This window comes from Apodemus sylvaticus, chromosome 9 (assembly GCF_947179515.1).
Source record: "Apodemus sylvaticus chromosome 9, mApoSyl1.1, whole genome shotgun sequence".
NCBI lineage: Eukaryota > Metazoa > Chordata > Mammalia > Rodentia > Muridae > Apodemus > Apodemus sylvaticus.
Window position 1 is genome coordinate 54,356,524 of NC_067480.1, and position 19,416 is coordinate 54,375,939.

At 44.2% G+C, this 19,416-nt stretch overlaps 2 protein-coding genes across 5 annotated transcripts in view; one reads left to right on the top strand and one right to left on the bottom strand.

The window, feature by feature from the left end:
• The window catches only part of Flacc1 (flagellum associated containing coiled-coil domains 1), a 40,297-nt gene extending 30,832 nt beyond the window's left edge, over window positions 1-9,465 (top strand). Inside the window, exons 11-14 of the mRNA XM_052191948.1 lie at window positions 1,751-1,813; window positions 6,945-7,038; window positions 7,144-7,249; window positions 7,860-9,465. Coding sequence (XP_052047908.1) covers window positions 1,751-1,813; window positions 6,945-7,038; window positions 7,144-7,249; window positions 7,860-7,986 — 390 coding nt within the window. The 3' untranslated portion in view covers window positions 7,987-9,465. The remainder of the gene's footprint in view (window positions 1-1,750; window positions 1,814-6,944; window positions 7,039-7,143; window positions 7,250-7,859) is intronic.
• Window positions 8,906-19,416, bottom strand: part of Casp8 (caspase 8) — a 47,242-nt gene continuing 36,731 nt past the window's right edge. For all 4 annotated transcript variants that reach the window (XM_052191945.1, XM_052191947.1, XM_052191944.1 and 1 more), the window contains 2 exons: window positions 12,796-13,297; window positions 8,906-11,218 (listed from right to left, as the gene is read on the bottom strand). In XM_052191945.1, the coding sequence (XP_052047905.1) occupies window positions 11,083-11,218; window positions 12,796-13,297 (638 nt within the window). In that variant the 3' untranslated portion in view covers window positions 8,906-11,082. The remainder of the gene's footprint in view (window positions 11,219-12,795; window positions 13,298-19,416) is intronic.

The following is a 19,416-nucleotide window of genomic DNA, read 5'->3' on the forward strand; positions in this document are numbered from 1 at the left end:
CACCCCTGTGTCTTCTTCTTTCTCTGTCCTTTACCATCATCTCCGTCCAACAGAAAGCTCTGGTGGCCAAGGGGACATCACAGGAGGGTGGTGGGATTCCTGAACCTCAGAGCTGGACTAGTGAGTGTTCAGACACCACTCCCACCTCCAGCCCAAGACCCCGCCCACCCTCAGAAGGGCATTTGGAGAGCCAGGACAGAGCAGGGCCCACGTCTGCTCAGAACCAGTTGAGGCGGAGGAGAAACAGTGGACACACTCCACTGCCACCTCTGACCCACTAAGGTCAAACTAGCCAAAAAGCAGCGTCGCTCAATTCTCATGTTTTAAAACTTAATGTAGAAAGAGAATGTCTAACGTCTGATGTATTGTTTTCCCCTAAAAATAACTGATAAAATTTACTTATTTGTTTTTCACATTCATAAATTCCTTTTGTAAAAGTAGTTTGAGACAAATCTTCCTCTGTAGCCCAGGTTGGACTCCAACTGATGTGCAACCCAGGATGACCCAGATCTTCTTACCTTGGCCTCCTAGCACTAAGAGTCTAAGCACGAGCCCATATCCAGCTGTGCTTTGTAGAAATGCCATACGATGTGTTTCCTGTTCTCCTGGTTTGTAATATTTGGATTATTTTCATTTGTAGGATTTTAGACAAAGCTTCTCTGAATATTCTTGTACAAATGATTCATAGATATATTCTCTCACTTCTCCTGGAGTATATTACTAAAGCCCCAGGGTGCACATAGGAATTCTGTGGTTTCCACAGTAGAAATGTTTTACTCTCAGATCTTAAATATGTGAATTCTGACTGCACCAAATTCTGCACACTTAGATCACCCAGTCTTTAATTATGGGGATGAATATGAAGTGACAGTCACTTTTTTAAGTCTCTCTGATAACTAAACACCACGGCCAGTTTTTCTAAAATGTTGGGGGAGGGTGGCATTGATAGATTACTATCTTCTTTGATGTGCCTGTTCAACTCTTCTATTACTTAAAAGATATGGATAATACAAATATTCTTATATATGTTGCAAATAAAAACTTCCACTGGGGGTTTGCTTCTTATTTTGCAGACATTATCTTTCAATGTACAGAAGTTTCTAATTCTGATGAAAGGCAGATTGTCGATCTCTTCTTTTCAGAATTAACAGCTCCTCCTGCTTTCCCCATAACGCCACTGCCCTATCATAAAGCCATGGAGATTCTCTTTTTAGAAACTTTGTGATCTTAGCATTTCTGAGTCTAAGGTCCATTTTGAATACTTTTTTGTGTGTAGACTGAAGCAGAAGTCATAAGAAATTTTTCTATATGGATAGACAATTATTCTATCATCCTTTTTGAAAAAAGAAAGTTTCCTCCCTCTATAAGTTGTTTTGATGTCCTTGGAGTGAAGGTCAAGATTCTTTTCCCACTCCGCTTAACCATTTCTCTGCACTTGGGTGTCATTGCAGAGTCTTGGCGCCATGTAAACCAGTTAGTATGTGCAGACAGTCTGACTTTGCTACTGGTATTTTGTTTTGTTTTTCCTCTTGTTTTATTTTAGTTGCTAGCTTTGGTGTTGTTTTCCAGGATGATCTTACTTTTTCCATTGCTTTACATTTCTGTGTAAATCTTAGAGCTTAGCATACCCATCAGTTGATAATGATGAATTTCAGTAATTGTTATATTCCTGAATCCTCTGTGGCTTCTTAATTCTCTAAAAGAATATCCAGAACATGGTGCTAACCTTTCCAAATACAATTGTTTTTAGGAGCTCATAAGACAGCATAATGAAGATATCCTGCAAATGCAGGAGCTGAAGAAATCCAAAGAGGTAAGCATTCCCATTTTGAAACCAGTGTCTTCCAAGCTATACACTCATGGGGAAATGAAATGAAGTTTACCCAAGCCAGTGCAATTATTGGAGTACCTAAACCTACGTGTTGAACTCTGTAAGCCAAAGTGAGTCTTGAACTCGATATAAAACAAATTCAGCCCTTCTCAGGGCCAGCAGTACACAAGGAGAGCAGCAAAGGCCGTATGGCCACCAGTGTTGAGTAACAGCTATCTCCAGCAAAGCTTAAAACAAGGGCATCATTGTGAATTACGGAACATCATTGTCTTCATTAGCATTTTATTGCTATGAAGAGACACCATGACCAAGGCAGCTCTTAGAGAGGACAACATTTATTGGGGCTCGCTTACAGGTTCAGAGGTCCATTATCATCATGGTGTGAAGCATGGTAGCATCCAGGCCCACATGGTGCTGGAGGAGTTGAGAGTTCTACATCTTGATCTCCAGGAGACTGGGTATCTCAGTGGACATATGACCTCACAGCCTACCCTGACAGTGCCACACTTCCTTCAGCCTAAGAGTGTCATTCCCTATGGCCAAGCATTCAAATACATGAATGGTGGGCCATACCTATTCAAACCACAGCCATCCTGTTCTCCCCTCCGAGCCCTCAGTCTTCCTAATGTTTCCTGCAGAGCTTTGTCTCTAAGCCCCTCTAATTTGTGCCTTAGGCACGATGGTTGCTGAGACACAGAAGGCCATGTGTGAAGGCAGATGAAAAAAAAAATCTGTTAAACAAAAGAAACCTTTGATTCCCTTTTCACTGAGAATTTTAATTTGTATCCAGAATAGACATGTCTAAGAAAAAGACAGTCACTGCACAAACATTATGAAGAAATCATTTCTTAAACTGCTGGCAAACACACTGCAGCATCCTACAAGATAGACCTACACGTTAGAGCCAGGGCATCCTAACGCTGCTGGATTCTTCACTAATTCTATCACAGGTGTAATTTCTGAGTTGTTTCCATCTGATTTCTTTTGTTTGCCAGTCTGCGAAGCTTAGCTTGTCAGGTACTGAATAGTTTTATATTACCTTACATGCTCACAGGCTTTATTCTGAGATGCAGTTAAGTGGTTTGGAATCACTGTGATCCTTTTGAATCTTGCTAGTTGGAATTCAAGCTTGGTGTAGAGTTGCCCCCTTTTGAAGTCCTCCAGACCCCTCTGCATCACGCTTGCTCCAGCCTAGCTGGTGGGGCTGACTCAGTCTCCGCCCTGTGTGGTCTGTGCTCTTGTTCTACCTGCTCCCTTCTCTCTCTCTCTCTCTCTCTCTCTCTCTCTCTCCCTCTCTCTCTCTCCCTCTCTCTCTCCCTCTCTCTCCCTCTCTCCCTCCCCCTCTCTCTCTCTCTCTCTCTCTCTCTCTCTCTGTGTGTGTGTGTGTCTCAACTCCTCTCCTTTGTTTCTGACTCCACCATTCCTTTCCAAAGGCCCCAGACATCTTATTGGTTCTTTAAAGGGACAGAGTGCCCTACCTTAGAGGTCTTGCATTTGACAGTCTTTACCTAGACATTTCTTTCCCCCAGATCTCCATAGCAAATGCGTTTCCCTTCTGGTCTTCATTCAGATGGTAGCTTCTTGGCAGTCACTCTATCTAAAGGCTCGGCTCTCTGTTCTGACACTTTTCTTTCTCTGTTTTGCTTTTCTACATTAATTTAATCATCCGAGCAGATAAATTCAGCGAAGGAAGGCCTTTCTGTTTGTTTTCTTCACCGTTAATTCTTATTTCCTAAAGCAGTACCTGGCGCACTCTAGGCTTTAAATAAACACCAGCTGATCCTTGAATGACTACGTGACTGTAAGACAGTAAGCTCAGCCTGGGATGGAGATGAGCTTTACGTGGCTGCTCTCGGTGATGTGCCATGTCCAGCTCACGAATCATGGGAAGATTCGTGTCATGGGATTTTTCTAGGGGTCTGAGGAGATGGAAGAAGTAAGTGGGCTGAAACCCAGGGCAGGAAACCAGTCTGGCCGACATCTTTAGTCTTGTCAGTACCTAACAAAATGCCCACAGCAATGCCAGGTGCTGACTGGGGGAGCTATGAAGATGGCTAACTGCAAGAGAGATGTGTGATGCATCTTCTTGGTCCATTTGTTTTTGTTGTCATTGTGTTTAAGATAGGATCTTACTGTGTATCCCTAGCTGACCTGGAGCCTGTTATGTAGACCAGGTTGGCCTCCAACTCATAGACAGTACTTGCCTCTGCTTCCCAAGTGCTTGGATTAGAGCCATGCACAACCATGCAGGCAGAAAAAAAAGATATGTTTATGATAAAGTATAAGTGTGATATTGTTTGTTCAGAGGAAAGAGGCATGAGCTCTGTAGGGGATGGGTGCACATCTGCATCAGGTCAGCAAGGGTTGCCGTGTGGTGTGTGGGGTGTGGTGTGCGGATATGGGTAGGGATTTCTGAATTTCAGAATGTTGACAAGGCAGAGATAGAGTTCCAACCCTACATAATGAAAGAAGCCAGTGTGCATGGAAAGCAGCAAGACAGGCAGAGAGACATGAGGACAATGTCAGGAGCATTGTCCTCTGTGGTCCTTGAGACACTTCTCACAGAAAGCCAGAGATAACTTATGCAGCCCCACAGGAAGCAGCACAGGCTAGTTCAGTAGTCTGGCGACCAAATTAAGGAATCTGGGTTAGACTCTGAGAGCCACCGAAAGCATCCGAGGAGAAGAATGTCACCTGAGGTGTGGACTGTCACCAAGGTGGAGGAAGGTCTGAAGAGCTGGAGTGTGGGAGACAGAGCCTGCCGTCAGGACATGTCCTCTCCATACCTCAGCCCAGCATCTGTTTCCATTCACTGTCTGAGACGGTCTTGCTAGAAGGACCTGTAACTCCAAGTCACTAAATCCAAAGCTCACCCAGGACGAGCTGAGCCTTCCTTTCCTGGCACCCGGCTTCCATCACTCAGGTGGCTGCCCCTCCATCTTCCTGGTATGTCCTCCTCGTCCCTGAGCTGCTGAGCCCTGAATGCTTTATCTAACCTTCCTTCTCATTAGGTGGCCCCATGGTCCCCCACACTTTAACCATCCCCCCTGTGTTGCTAATGAGTTGACCTCACCTCTGACTGAGCTCCAGACTCCAGTCTGTGCCTTCCAGCTCACTGCCGCTCAGCCATGCTCGCCCACTCTATTACTCCTCCGCTGAGCTGCAGCCGGACCCTCTCCTCGGCCGTGTCCCTCCCATTCCTGCAGCCCATGCTCCACGGAGCAAGAAGATGAAGACAGGATGGATGCCAATAGAAAAACTCATCAGCACCACAGCCCTCGCGTGGCCCTGCTGTTCTCAGCCAGCCAAGGCCCCAGGATGACCCGGGGATGACTGCGAGTCTTTGCCTAGGCTTATTGCTTGCTCTCTGCATTCCAGCCACACTCTACCCTCATCCACACCTGAGCACTTTGCTTTCTTGCCTCTTTTGCACCACTTTCCTTCGTAATTTGTTTAATTGGTGGACTACCTACTAGAGCATATTTAGGTTTGAGGAAAAACGAGGTACAGTTGGTCGTCTGTGGGCTTACATTTTTTAAAACCTTACTTTAATTAAGGTTCTTAAACATGTTAATCTCCCTTCTAGCCCACCATCCACCAGAGGCAGTGAAAATGAAAGTTTATAGGGCAAAAGGAAAATGTGAACCTGTTTAGAAATAACTCTTTGGGGCAATTCCAATTGGGAATACACACATACACACACACACACACACACACACACACACACATGCATGCACTAAAAATTAAATATTAAAATTTTAAAGGAGGACACAAAGTTGGGAAGAAGTGGAGGGTAGATCTGGGAAGTAATAGCTCTGGCACCAGCCTCTGTTACGGACCTCCACCAGAGTTTCCTCTGGCCTGGCCCTGCCCAGGATTAGTTCACCATCTTTTGGGTCCTAACAGTGCTCTTGCTAAAAGGGAACTTTCCCTGGGGCTCCCAGCACCTCCCCCCCACTCTCCCCTCCCCACTTCCCCCCTCCCACAGTCTCCCCGGGGCTCCCAGGACCTTCCCCTGACAGGACCCTACACAAAGAACACAGTTAAGTTGTTAGAATACCAACCATAAATGCCTAAAAGATAAGATACCCTCTGTGATTGCACCAGATACTCTCTTTACGGGCTTTCCCTTTCCCGTATGGAGTCAAAGATTAACCAAATTCTGTTCTCCACACAGGAGACTTTCCTCAGTAGGAACACATTAACTGATAACTACCCGATCTAAATGTTAATGGTTTATAGATGTTAGCTAAATGAGTTTAAGCCACAATTTGACTGATGTAACTTGTACCTCTAAAAAGTAGAAAAACTGCCTACAATATCGATTCGAGGTTGCCTCTGCCCCCCTTGCAGGGTGATGACAATGCGTTGGATCAATAAACCTCATGCTGGTTGCAGCGACCTCAGTCTTTATGTCTTTCTTTTTTCTTTCTTTTTGTTTCATAGTAAATATTTCCTCATTTTATTAAATAAATAATTGTCAGTACGTATCTGCAAATTTATAAATGGCAATTTCAATGGAGAACAAATTGTGTATGTTCCACAAACCAGACAACAGTAATGTCTTTTTAAAGCATAAGTCCAAAACATAAAGAAGTCCCAGCTCCACCTCTCTTCATTCCCCAGGACAGTGAATGCGTGTGCTTTCATCCAAATGAGATTCAGTCTCTGTGTCTGTGAGCAAGGGCGCCCGACACTAGGCCCAGGGCTGACAGATCTGGTTGAGGAAAGTGGGAGGTAAATGTGATCAAATGCATTGTATTCTCAAAAAAATCATAAAAATATCTTAAAAATGAATCTTAAAAAAACCATAAGGCCATACAGTGGGTGGGTGGGTGGCGACCACGTTGACTGACAGCCTCGCTGACTGACTAAGGCTGCTTCAGCGGCAGAGGCAGTGAAGCCTGAAGGGAAGGGCTCAGGAGGGAGAGAAAGAGAAGCTAGAAATGGCGGCATGGTGACTGGTTGGCAGTAAGTGGTACAAGAGAACATGTCTGAAGTTGGCTAGTTCACTGTGCTCCAATGCCCTGGAGAAGGGAGTATTCCTGAGTTCTTTCTTGTCTTGGGGACATTGCATCAGCATGATATCCTGAGGCAGTTTCCTTTTGTGCAGATCTTGGAGGATGAGTTGCGGACACAAGCTATTGTTCTGGAGACCCTGAACACAAACCTTTACCAGTGCCAGATAGAACTCCAGAGAGAGGCAAGTCCTAATTCGACTGAGCACCTGGCTGGAGAGGCGGCTGGGGAACTGGGCTGTTCGGCCCAGGAGCTCTGGGGAAGACAGCTATTCAAATTTATCTTCTAGAAAGCTATAGCGGGAAATCTAGAGAAATTGTTCCAGACAAAGCTTGCCGAAGCTGAAGAAAAGTATAAACACACCATACAGATCCTGACAGAAGAAAATAACGGCCTCAGGTATGGGGTCTTGGCTCAGGGAGAGCCTTGGCTGAGCTGCTTTTGAGAGCAGGAGGGTGTTCAAGTGATCAATATAGTCAGGACAAACCAGGGACACCTTGCAGATGTCACCACCCTGATCTTTGGGAGGAGGTAAATTTCTTGGCCTGGACACACACTATAGAGTCGTAGACTTTTCATCTGAGGTGGGCTGTGTCTCTATCTAGCCTTTTCTCCCATGTGTAAAACACAGGAAAATTGTTAGTGGGTTTCTGAGCTGCTTTGTGCTGTGACTGAGGATTGTTTCTCAGAGTTCAGTGGGTTTTAGCGCTCTGACTCTGGATCCTGTTGAGACTAGTTGTCAGTCACAATCACCATTGCCTGAAGGGCCTTCTTAAACCACCAACCTAGAAGATAAGACACCCAGTGCATCAATTTCCATTGGAAATATGATCTCCAAACACCACATTTCACCAAATTTAAACCAGTTACTGTGATGAGAGAGGTTGTTTCCTCTTTCCTCAAGCAGGAAGAAAGCCGAATTCTCCTGCCCGCCAGCAAACACCTCCCCCCACAATCCCCTCTACCCTTTGAGGCTCCATGATATAGTGACCCATCATTCTTTTTACAGGCAGAAGATGTTAAACACAACCACAAATGAGGAAACTTCTGAAGAAAGATCTGAGAAGTCGTCCCCTGCCAGTCCCAATGTCTATGAGTCAGACGTCCCTGAACACAACAGCAACAAAAAGCCGTAGGTGACAAACTGCTCCCGGGACTGAGCAGCTCTGTCCTGGGGAGCTCAGGCTCTGGCACGACTTTTCTGGAAAGACGCCCGGGAAAGGTTGAGTTCTTGAGTTGTTCTGATGCTACTTTTGCCTTTTTTCACAATTTGCTTTCTTCAGAATGGTTAGAAATGTTTGAATGCTTATCCCAATTACATCGTGGCTCTCCGTTGAGAACTGACGTCCTCTGGCTGACTTCTGTGGGCTGTGCGCTATGTTCTTTTCTGCTTTTTACCTGAGACTATTTGAAGGGTCTTCTGTTTGGGTGGTTCTTGCATTTTGGGGTGTAACTTTTGTCCCCCAAGGGTAAACAGCAAGTAAGACAATTTATTGATTTAATTCCAAAAATCTTCATTCCCTCCCACATCATACTTATTACCCCAGTGTCTTGGGAAGAGTAACTGAATATTTACCCTGTCTCTGAGCATCAGAAGGATTCAAATGTCCATAGGGCAGGCAACATATCCATGGAACTGGGGCGGGCACAGGGCAACCAGTCACAGAGTCAGGATGCTAGAGGGGGTTGGTAACTCAGAGCCACACCCTTGTCTGATCACAGCACTTCTTAGACTCATTGGATTGCCTGCCATTGGGGTACCTGGGGTCATTATGATTTTAAAAAAACAAATTCTGGTTTTTATGTGGAAGAGCTTTTAAGCGTTGGCACGGATGGTAAACAGTGTTGGAAGCCAGCACTAGATGTTGAGTGTCCCCACAAGTGAGCATGCCAACTGTAAAACAAAAACCAGCAAAAGAATCCCCTAGAAACAGTAAGTAAATCTATTGGATCTATTTTTTTAGACCAGCTTTTCCTCACTGCAGTTTATTTAGGAGGGAACAGGGGAATACAAAAGTTCATAGGTATAGGTTCAATAAAAGATACACTCAAGAGCAATGTGTAAACAACTCAGTTTCTTTTCAAAAGTTACATGAAAACATAGAAAAAATCTATACATTCATATGGAATTTGAAAGACAAACAAAATTCAAGATAGAGATCTTGCTAGACCCCGATTCAGACAGACTGTAAGAATGCAAGAAGATCAGGAGGTTCCGGATATGGACACTGGCTGGTGTCTATGCTTAAAAATGCTTTAGCTATCTGAAATGTACCTCATCCTTAGAGACACTTGGGTCTCTAAACTATTCAGATGTAAGAATATTCCACTTTAATGGACCCAAGCCAGGCAGCGAGGGAGCGAGGCAGCGAGGGAGCGAGGCAGCGAGGGAGCGAGGCGGGGAGGCAGACAGGTGGGGACACAGTCAGTGAGGACAGAGCACAGGACAGCTGCTGTGGCTGAGGGTGTAAGCCGTGGCTTCATGCTGTTGTTTGCTTTCACTTTTTGTATATTTATAAGAATTTTCATAATAAAATACTTTTTTAAAAAATGAGTTTTGTTTTAATGTTATTCTCCTACAAAGCATAAATTAAACCTTTTTCTTTTTTTATAAAGTCTTCCAGAAAGGAAAAAATAGAATTTTCTAATGGACCACTAACTAGAAGTACATTCATTAAAAACCTGTAAGTTACCTAAAAACTAACAAAAAATAATTTTTACCACTTTTTTTTTGAAAAAAAAAAAAAGGTCAAATATAGCTGAGGCTGGCCTCAAACTCATTATGTAGCTGAGGATAACCCTATACTCCAGATCTGCCTGCCTCTATACCCTGAGGACTCAGTGTGGCCTACCACAGCCGGCCTCAGTTTTCCTTAAAATTTGTCTTCATCTATCTGTTGCAGGTATGTGAGAGTGTGCTTTGGAGGTCAGAGGATAACTTATGGGAGTCAAATCTTTCTTTTATCATTTTGGTTCCAGGGATCAAACCTTGTCATAAGTTTTTGCAGCAAGCCACCTTACCCAGTGAGCCAGCTCACCAATCCCCCATTTATTGAAGACATAGCGGCAATGTTAACGCTGACAAGTTTAAGTTTTGCTCACATGTATGCATGCAAGCATTGCTCACACATGCGTAAGTACATGTGTAAGGGCACACATGCTTTGGCAGGCACATGCATGTAGTCTTCCTCAATCACTCTCCACCACAATCACGGAGGCAGGGTCTCTCAACTGAACCTACCGTCCTCTGATACCACTGGGCTGGCTGCACAGCTTGCTCCAGGGATCTTGCCCCCACCCTCCAAGCGCAGCAATTATAGGCGGGTCAACATGCCCATCGGCATTTACATTGGTTCCCGGGAGCTGAACTCAGGCCCCCCGAGTTTGCTTGGCAAGTTCTTTGACCACTGAACCACCACCTCATCCTGGTCAAGGTTAATCCTTAACCACACTTAGCCACGGAAGTGGTTTTATAGTGGATCTTGGGCTTTCGGGTTTTTATAGTTACTCCCTCCAAAAACAAAGGGACCCGTCTCTATTTATTATTCCCCAAATTTCCCAACAGCTCTCACTCTGAAGGGCTTTCAGTTGATCATGAACTATCCAGAGACTAATGAAAAACTAACCTGGAAGAATTTCATGTAGCGAATGCTGATGACACCCTCCCCCCACCTCTGCCGACTCGCCCCAGGTTCATGCTCTGGCCTTGCTTTCTTACTCGCGCACTTTCAAGTTTTCTTTTTTGATTTTTCAAGACAAGCTTTCTCTGTGTAGCCCTGGCTCTCAGAACTTGCTCTGTAGAGCAGGCTGGCTTTAAAGATAGAGATCCTCCTGCCTCTGCCTCCAGGGTGCTGGGATTAAACGTGAACCCGCGGAATCCAATTTGTGTTGCCCAACTATTCTTGGGAGAGGGGCCTGCCTTGGAGTGTGATTGGCCTACCAGAGGTCACTCCATTTTAAAAAAGCAAAACAAAACATACATCCAAGTGACAGGATACAGACTGGGTAGGTTATATTTGAAGTGTGTGTGTGTGTGTGTGTGTGTGTGTATAACAATGACAAAAGAGGTCATGTATTTGAAATTGGAAGATTACATAGAAGGATTTGAAGGGAGGAAATGGGGAAATGATATAAGTGTAAACTCAAAAACAAAAGAAATCATAAAGCAATAAATTAGATTCATCACGCCACACAAAGTGCACAGATAAGCCATGTGAGCCGTAGAGCACACATCAGTTGAGGGGGAAGAAGAGTTTCTTCCGTAGTGTGAAGGTGGGCTGCGGCATCTGCTTCGCGTTGTTCTTCCTGTCGTCTTTACTGCTCACATCGTAGTTCACGCCAGTCAGGATGCTGAGGATGTCGTCACCTCTGGAAAACAAAGCAGCGTAAAGCATATGGGGCAAGGCAGTGCCCACCGTCTCACCGGCAGTGGTGCCCACCGTCTCACCGGCAGTGCCCACCATCTCACTGGCTATGCCCACCATCTCACCGGCAGTGCCCACCATCTCACCGGCAGTGGTGCCCACCGTCTCACTGGCTATGCCCTCCGTCTGACTGGCGTGCCTGAAGTAGTTTCTTAGTTCTGTCTCTCAGAGAGAGCATCAGGCATTTGCAGTTGAAAGTCACTGAATCAAGACCTCTCACAGATGTTCTGGCAACTCAGTTTTCTCAGAGCACACAGAATTACCTTTTGTGTCCTTGGAATCTCTGCTGGTTACAAGAAACCCCAGAATTCCTATTAGATTTGCTTTCCTTCCCTCTTAGCCTATGTGTTCCTCCAGGTTTCCCATGCTGCCATTTGGACCCCACAAATGCCTCCCCCTCTCTCTCCTCTGCCTAATCAGCATTGCTTCTACAGGATTAGCCACAGACTTCTACCAAAATGTAGGCAAGTAAGGGCTGAACATTTCCCCTAGCAACCTCCCCGCCTCTGACCCAGCTGCCGGAGCAATCTTGAGGAGCACCTCTGTCTGCATCTGTCTGCAGAGCTGACGCAGATCCTGGAGGACTTGGGGTCTGTGTTACAAAATGAAAGCACTGCAATGGTGCTCCCGTCTACTCTCCACACACCCTGGAAAATTCTCACTCTCCATACACTCAAAACAATAAGACAAAGAGGTAAAAGGATCCCGTAGAAGGGTTCCTCGCTGTCCAGCTATCAGCTGGGTGCATGTGGGGGAACCTGAAGTATGGCGCCTAACTTAACTGCAGATGGGTCATATGCCATAGGGTGATCATTCCACATGGGTAGGTCAAATTGGTAGAAACATAGAGGTCTCCTGCTCTTCAGTACGGTTACAGTTTGCTAAGAAGATTCAAAGCTAGAGGATTTCTTCCCTAATTTTTAAAAATTACTTTTACTTATTCACATGGGCACATGACATGGCACACATGTGGTGGTCATAGGACAATTTGAAGGAGTTGGTCTTCTCCACCGTTTAAGTCCCTGGGGAGCTAACGCACGTTATCAGACTTGGAAGCAAATGCCTTTACCCAGTGAGCCATCTTTCCAGTCTTAAAATATGACTTCTGACAAAGGTGAGGTGCGTTAAACAGAGTGGATTGTTTCTCTGGGAAGACTCCCCAAAGGGGTTGAGTTGCCTCAGTCAGTTACTACCCAAAGACAGAGCTGGACTGTGTGGTATTAGCAACCTCTCTGGTGCTGTGGTACCCTGGTTCGGAATAAAGGAAATTCCTCAGCAAACATTTGTTCTCCCACCTGTGAACTACGGAGAGCAATACGTTCTATCTCTTCCACTTTACAACTGACCTGGAAAATACAGCTATGTGAGCTACAGCTAGACGTTCAGAGACGAAACACGCCAATGGCTGCTTCTCTGCTTAGTATATATTACCTCGGCCATAAAGCACCTTCTAATGGGCTCTAACTACAGCAATGAATAAGGCAGCATGACCCTGAGAAGGACCCAGAAGGCCAAACTCACTGAGGACATCTTTCCGACAGGCTTTTGCAAAGTGACTGGATATACCAGGTTCCATTCATGGGATCTCGGTAGGAAACGCAGTTTTTCACAGTAGCCATCCCCAGCAGGAAGTCTGCCTCATCCGGGATATAGTTCTTGTGAGATGATGAATCCGCTTCTAACATGTCGTGCTGCTGTTCAAAGCCTGCCTCGTCAGGCACTGCTTTCTGGAAGTTATTTCCTTGACAAGCCTGAATAAAAAAGATTTTGGGTTTTCCAGCCAGGGAAGGGCACTTTGAACCAGTGAAATAAGATGTCAGCTCACAGATGGAGGCTTCCTTCCCATCCGTTCCGTAGATGACGCCCTGATCTCCGTGCGATAGGATGCAGCAGATGAAGCAGTCTTTGTTCTTGTGGTCTTTGCTTTGGTAGGATACTAGAACGTTATGGATTGTATTTACTGTGCAGTCATCGTAAGACACTACCTCAAAATGAAGTTCCTTAAAGGTCTTACTCAGAGCCTCTGAAAAGTAAGATAGCAAAACACAAATTACAATAGTTCCCAAAACACAGCCAAGAAATGGATAAAACCCTGCAGGCAAGAGTCCGAGCCTGGGTGGGCCTTCTGCATTACCAGCCAGACCCGACAGGCTCCTATGTTTTGTACTGTCTGCTGAAAGCGCTGTGTACGCGCTGTAACTTTGCTGAGTCCCTGCACCGTGAGGATTCTTTTCTGCTCTCATTCTTTTTGATAGTCTAACTAGATAGAGCATTCTTTCCAAAAATCCCCTTTCCTCTGAATTTTCATCCTTTAGCTTCCAGATCTGCTATTATGAAATTCAGTGACATCCTGAGCCCCTCCCTCTCAATCTCTAAGATGCAATGAGCATTTTCAGACAGGAGAATGTTCGCTCACTTCTTGCACGGGTCCCTTTCCTTGTGTTCTTTTTCTGGGTCTCAGGGCCACAGATCTAGTAGCCATGTGACTAGTAGTCTCCATTTCTGCCCCTTTTGCTCCCATTTTCCATTAGCATTTTCTTTTTGTCTGACTTCCTGAGACTTAACCTTCCATCTGTTTATTGTTGCTCATATATTTTAAGTTTTACATTTCTCATTTTGTGTGAGTGTTTTTAGCGCACGTATGTGTGTGCACCACACGCATGCCTGATGCCTACAGAGGCCAGAAGAAGAGATGGACTCCCCTGGAAATGGAGTTGCAGGCAGCCTTTGAGCTGCCACGTGGGTGCTGGGAACTGAATCTGGAGCCTCGGAATGAGCAGCTAGTGCTTTTAACCACTGAGTCACCTGGAGATAAAACATCTTGTGTACTGTATGGGTGCATTACCTGTCAATTAAAAAGCCTATGGCCGATAGCTTAGGCAGGAAAGAGCAGGTGGGACATTGGGAGGAAAAAGAATTCTGCGTAAGAAGGAGGCAGGGAGATTCACAGGGAAGACGAACCCAAGGTGCCTGAGCACAGGTCACCGGCCACGTGGCAGGATGTAAGCTACAACATATGGGATGCTTTAAGATATATATCGTCAGAGAAGAGCACAGCTACCTAGCCAAGGCATTTGTAAAAATGTTTTGAGTCTGAGTCTTGTTTCTGGGAGTATGGGGCTGGGAGGAAGAACCTGGGCCTAGTTTCCACGGGCATCTCTCCACATGGCGACCCTATACACTTAGTTTTTTGATGATTCTGACTATTCTGTTTCTCTCCACACCATTTTACTAACCTTTCCTACTAATCTATGTGAGAATATTAAATATAGCTTTTAAAACAGCCTTTCCGTACAATATGTTAGTGTATAGTTACACTGTGTTTTTTCTGGTTTGCATTTCTTTTCTTCAATAGTAACTGAATGGTCAACTAAAATGATGACAGAAAGCTTCATGTCTGGGAGTGGGCTCTGTTCACTGATGGCCGCTGCAACACAGTGCTTAGATGGGGGCTGCCCGTTCACCAGGTGATCCCCCTCTCCCCCCATCTCCTTATCTGTAGATAACAACCCATAGCTACTGCCAGTGTTTTGGGAACAACTTGGGTTAGAAATCTGACTTCTTTGGGGCTGGAGAGATGGCTCAGTGGTTAAGAGCACTGACTGCTCTTCTAGAGGTCCTGAGTTCAATTCCCAGCAACCATAGGGTGGCTCACAACCATCCGTAATGGAATCTGATGCCCTCTTCTGGTGTGTCTGAAGACAACTACCATGTGCTCACATTAAATAAATAAATAAATAAATAGACAAATAAATATTAAAAAAAGAAATCTGACTTCCTGAACTTTCTTTACTCTGTCTTTTCAAGACGGATTATGATGCTTCTTTTGCTGGGTCTGGAATCCCCAACCTAGAAAGTCTCTGGTTTCATTTCTTATACAGTTTTTTTTTTTAATTTAATGAATGAATGCTCTGCTGCATATATATCTGCGGGCCAGAAAGTGGCACTGGATCCCCTGTGAGCTGCCGTGTGGTTGCTGGGAACTGAACCCAGGACCCCTGGAAGAGCAGCCAGTGCTCTTACCCACTGAGCCATCTTACCAGCCCGTCTGGTTACATTTTATGCGGGTGGAGTAGACTGTCGAGGAGACAGGTCTGGGCGCACACGGCATCTGGTGTAAGCGTTCGGTATTTGGAGCCTCGGCAGCTCCCTGAGGCACCTGCCCTCTGTACTTCCCATTCCTGCAGCGTTCCAGGACTGCAGGGGGTAAACCGGTTTGCTCTGGGTGTGGCTCCTCTACAGCCACGGCCAGAAGAAGACGGCAGCTTCCTCTATCTGTTCTATACACTGTCTCTCCTTTATTTCCAAAAATGTCCTCAGTTGTGTCCATTCCGACTCTCCTAGTCCCTGAGTAACCTGTTTGGTTCCTCTCCATTAAAGCTAAATACGCATCGCCTGTCAGGAGATACTCCAGCATTAGGAATAGAGAAAAAGCGGAAATGCAGCAGCTCAATTCAGGTACGGAGAGCTTTAGCCAGACTACAAGAGCTTCGGTTCTGGGGAAAGTTTGGGATTCCTTTGGAATGTGAAAGGTCAACGACTGCGAAGCTGTGGTCAATGGAAACAACAGAGCAGCACCAATATGGAGACTTCGGTATAAAAAAGGTTAAAAAATGCCATACACACTCAGATGCAGGCCACAGCCCAGGCTGGCTTAGAACTTACTATGCCGCTGAGAAAGATCTTGAATAACTGACTTCTGTTAATATATTTAGCTGTGTTCACTTTTATAGCCTTTTTTAAAAGGAATTATTTTATGTATATGGGGACACAGTAGCTGTCTTCAGACACACCAGAAAAGGGCATCGGATCCCATTACAGATGGTTGTGAGTCATCATGTGGTTGCTGGGAATTGAACTCAGGACCTCTGGAAGAGCAGCCAGTGCTCTTAACCACTGAGCCGTCACTTGCGCCCCATTTCTGTATTCTTATACGTGTTATAGGTATATTGTATACTTATAAATGAATCATTGTTTCATTTAACTTGTCAGTTCTCAGTATAAACATAAGTAGTCTGCCCCAAGGCAGTTCTCACTAGTTTAGTTTCTCGCTGGGAACTCACAATTCCTGCTGCAATTGAGAAACTTTCATGAGCAAACTCCCCAGAGTAAGTCGGACACCATAGCAATTGGTTTTGACTAATTCATTCTACAGAAACATTTTTTTATTTAGTTGAGTTAAAAGTAAAGCCCAGGGCTGGAGAGACAGCTCAGTGTTTAAGAGTCCTTGCTGCTCTTGCATAGAACTTGTCAAGGGCACACTCACATAGAAACATATACACATAAATAAAAAAATGAAATAAAACTTAAAAAGGTAAAGTTCATTGACATTCTTCATTATAAACTTTTTAGTAAGTGTTGTCATTTTATCATGACGAATACATTGCTCTATCTTTAAAACCTATTTTTTAAAACAACAGAAAACAGATATGTAAGAATGTTCTTAATTTCTATAAGAAATATAAAAAAAATTAATAAAATGAATCCAAACTGCTTGATAGAGAGCTGAGCTGCACGTGTGTCCAATCCCCCATTCCCCCACCCCAAGTTCCACCGCCTTTCCTCTCCAGGAGACCTGCCTGGCCCCAGGACATCCAGGCGTGTGTGTTCCCAAGAACACCCAGGTTAGAGCCCATCCCACCTATCCTCTGTCTGCTGATTCCACCAGGGGCACAACTAGCAGATGTGAGCTGTGCTCTGTTCCCTAAATTTCATTGGCAAGCCCATGGCTCTGCCTCCCTTCCCTAGGAGGAGGCCTGCTGGACTCCAGGAAAACTCACAGCCAGCTGGGGCACAGTCACCAGGGGTGAGCAGCTTGCTGTTTCCTGAGCTCTATTGTCAGTCCCAGGGCTCTGCCTGCCTCCCTGAGGAGTCCTGTCAGCATCAGGAACATCCAGAAAACACCAGGGACAACCATATGCTAAATGCCAGTATAAGAGCACAACCGACAAGATCCAGGACCATGGCAGCACCAGAGCCCAGATATTGTACCACACCAAGCCCTGTACATCCTAGCAAAGTCAAAGCACTGAAGACGACCTTAAATCCAATCTTATAAAGATGACAGAAGCCTTTAAAGAGGAAATGAAGAAATAAGGAAAAATACAATCAAAACAAAATACAATCAAACAGGTGAAAGAAATGAATAAAACAGTACAAGACTTGAAAATAGAAATAGAAACAGGTAAAAGAAATGAATAAAACAGTACAAGACTTGAAAATAGAAATAGAAGCAATAAAGAAAAGACAAACAGAGAATCTTGGAGATGGAAAAAAAGAGGAACTATAGCCGACAGAATACAAGATGGAAGACAGAATCTCAGGCATGGAAGATACAATTGAGGAAATGGATATATCAGTCAAATAAAATGTTAAATCTAAAAAGTTATTGATACAAAACATCCAAGAAATCAGGAATATTATAAAAAGATCAAACCAAATATAACAGGACTAGAAGAAGGAGCAGATTCCAAGCTCCAAGTCCCAGAAAATATTTTTAATAAAATCATACAGGAAAACTTTCCAAACCTAAAGAAATAGATGGCTATAAACAAGAAGCCTACAGAACACAAAATAGACTGGACCAGAAAAGAGAATTCTCCCTTAATACATAATAGGGAAGCTATTCCCTATTCCCAAGCTGCTCACATAATAGGGAAGAACACATAATATACTAAATGATGGAGCAAAGAAAGAATATTGACAGCTGCAAGGGGGAAAGGCCACATTACATACAGAGGCAGACCTATGGGCATTATACCTGACTTCTCAACTGAGACTCTTAAAAGCCAGAAGGGCCTGGGCAGTTATCTTGCAGATCCTAAGAGACAAAAGATGTCAGCCCAGACTACTATACCCAGCAAAACCTTAATCAATCACCATAAATGGAGAAAACTATATATTCTATGACAAAACCAAGTTTAAACAGTATCTTTCCACAAATTCAGCCCTATTAGAAGGAAAACTCCAACCCAAGAAGATTAATTACACCTATGAAAACATGAAATAAATAATATCACACCAGCAAAAACAAAAGAAGGCAAACACCACACATACACGCACACACACTAACACCACCAACATCAAAATAACAGGAATCTATAATCATTGGTCATTAATATTTCTCAACATCAATGGACTCAATTCCCTAATAAAAAGACACAGGATAACAGAATGGATGCAAAAATAGTATACACCGTTCTTCTGCACAGAAGAAACACTTCTTAGCAACAAAGGTAGACATTACATCAGAGTAAAGAGCTGGAAAAAGGCTTTTCAAGCAAACTGACCCAAGAAGCAAGCTGGGGTAGCCATTCTAATATCTAATAAAATAGACTTTCAACCAAAAATAATCAAAAGAGATGGGCAAGGACACTTTATGCTCATCAAAGGAAAAATGTAATAAGATGATCCCTCAATTCTGAACATCTATGCCCCAAATTCAAGAACACCCACATTCATAAAAGAAACTTTACTAAAGCTTAAATCACACATCAAACCCTACATAATAGTGGGAGATTTCAACACCTCACTCTCACCAATGGACAGATCATAGAGACAGAAACAAAACAGAGAAATAGTGAAACTAACAGACATTATCAATCAAATGGGCATTACATATCTATAGAACATTTCACACAAACACAAAAGAATATATTTCCTTCTCAGCACCTCATGGAACCTTCTCCAAAATTGACCATATAGGTCACAAAGCAAGCCAAAACAGATATGGAAAAAATTGAAACAATGCCTTGTATCTTATCAGACCACCATAGATTAAAGCTGAACTTCAACAACAGAAACAACAGAAAGACTGAAAACTGGAAACTAACTCTCTACTCAGTGACAACTGGGTTTGGGAAGAAATAAAGACTTTCTGGAATTCAATGAAAATGAAGGCACAACATACCCAAACTTAGGAGACCCAATGACATCAATGCTAAGAAGAACCTTCATAGTGCTAAGTGCCTTCATAAAGAAATTGGCTGGGCCGGGCGGTGGTGGCGCACGCCTGTAATCCCAGCACTCTGGGAGGCAGAGGCAGGCAGATTTCTGAGTTCGAGGCCAGCCTGGTCTACAGAGTGAGTTCCAGGACAGCCAGGGCTACACAGAGAAACCCTGTCTCGGAAAAACCAAATCCAA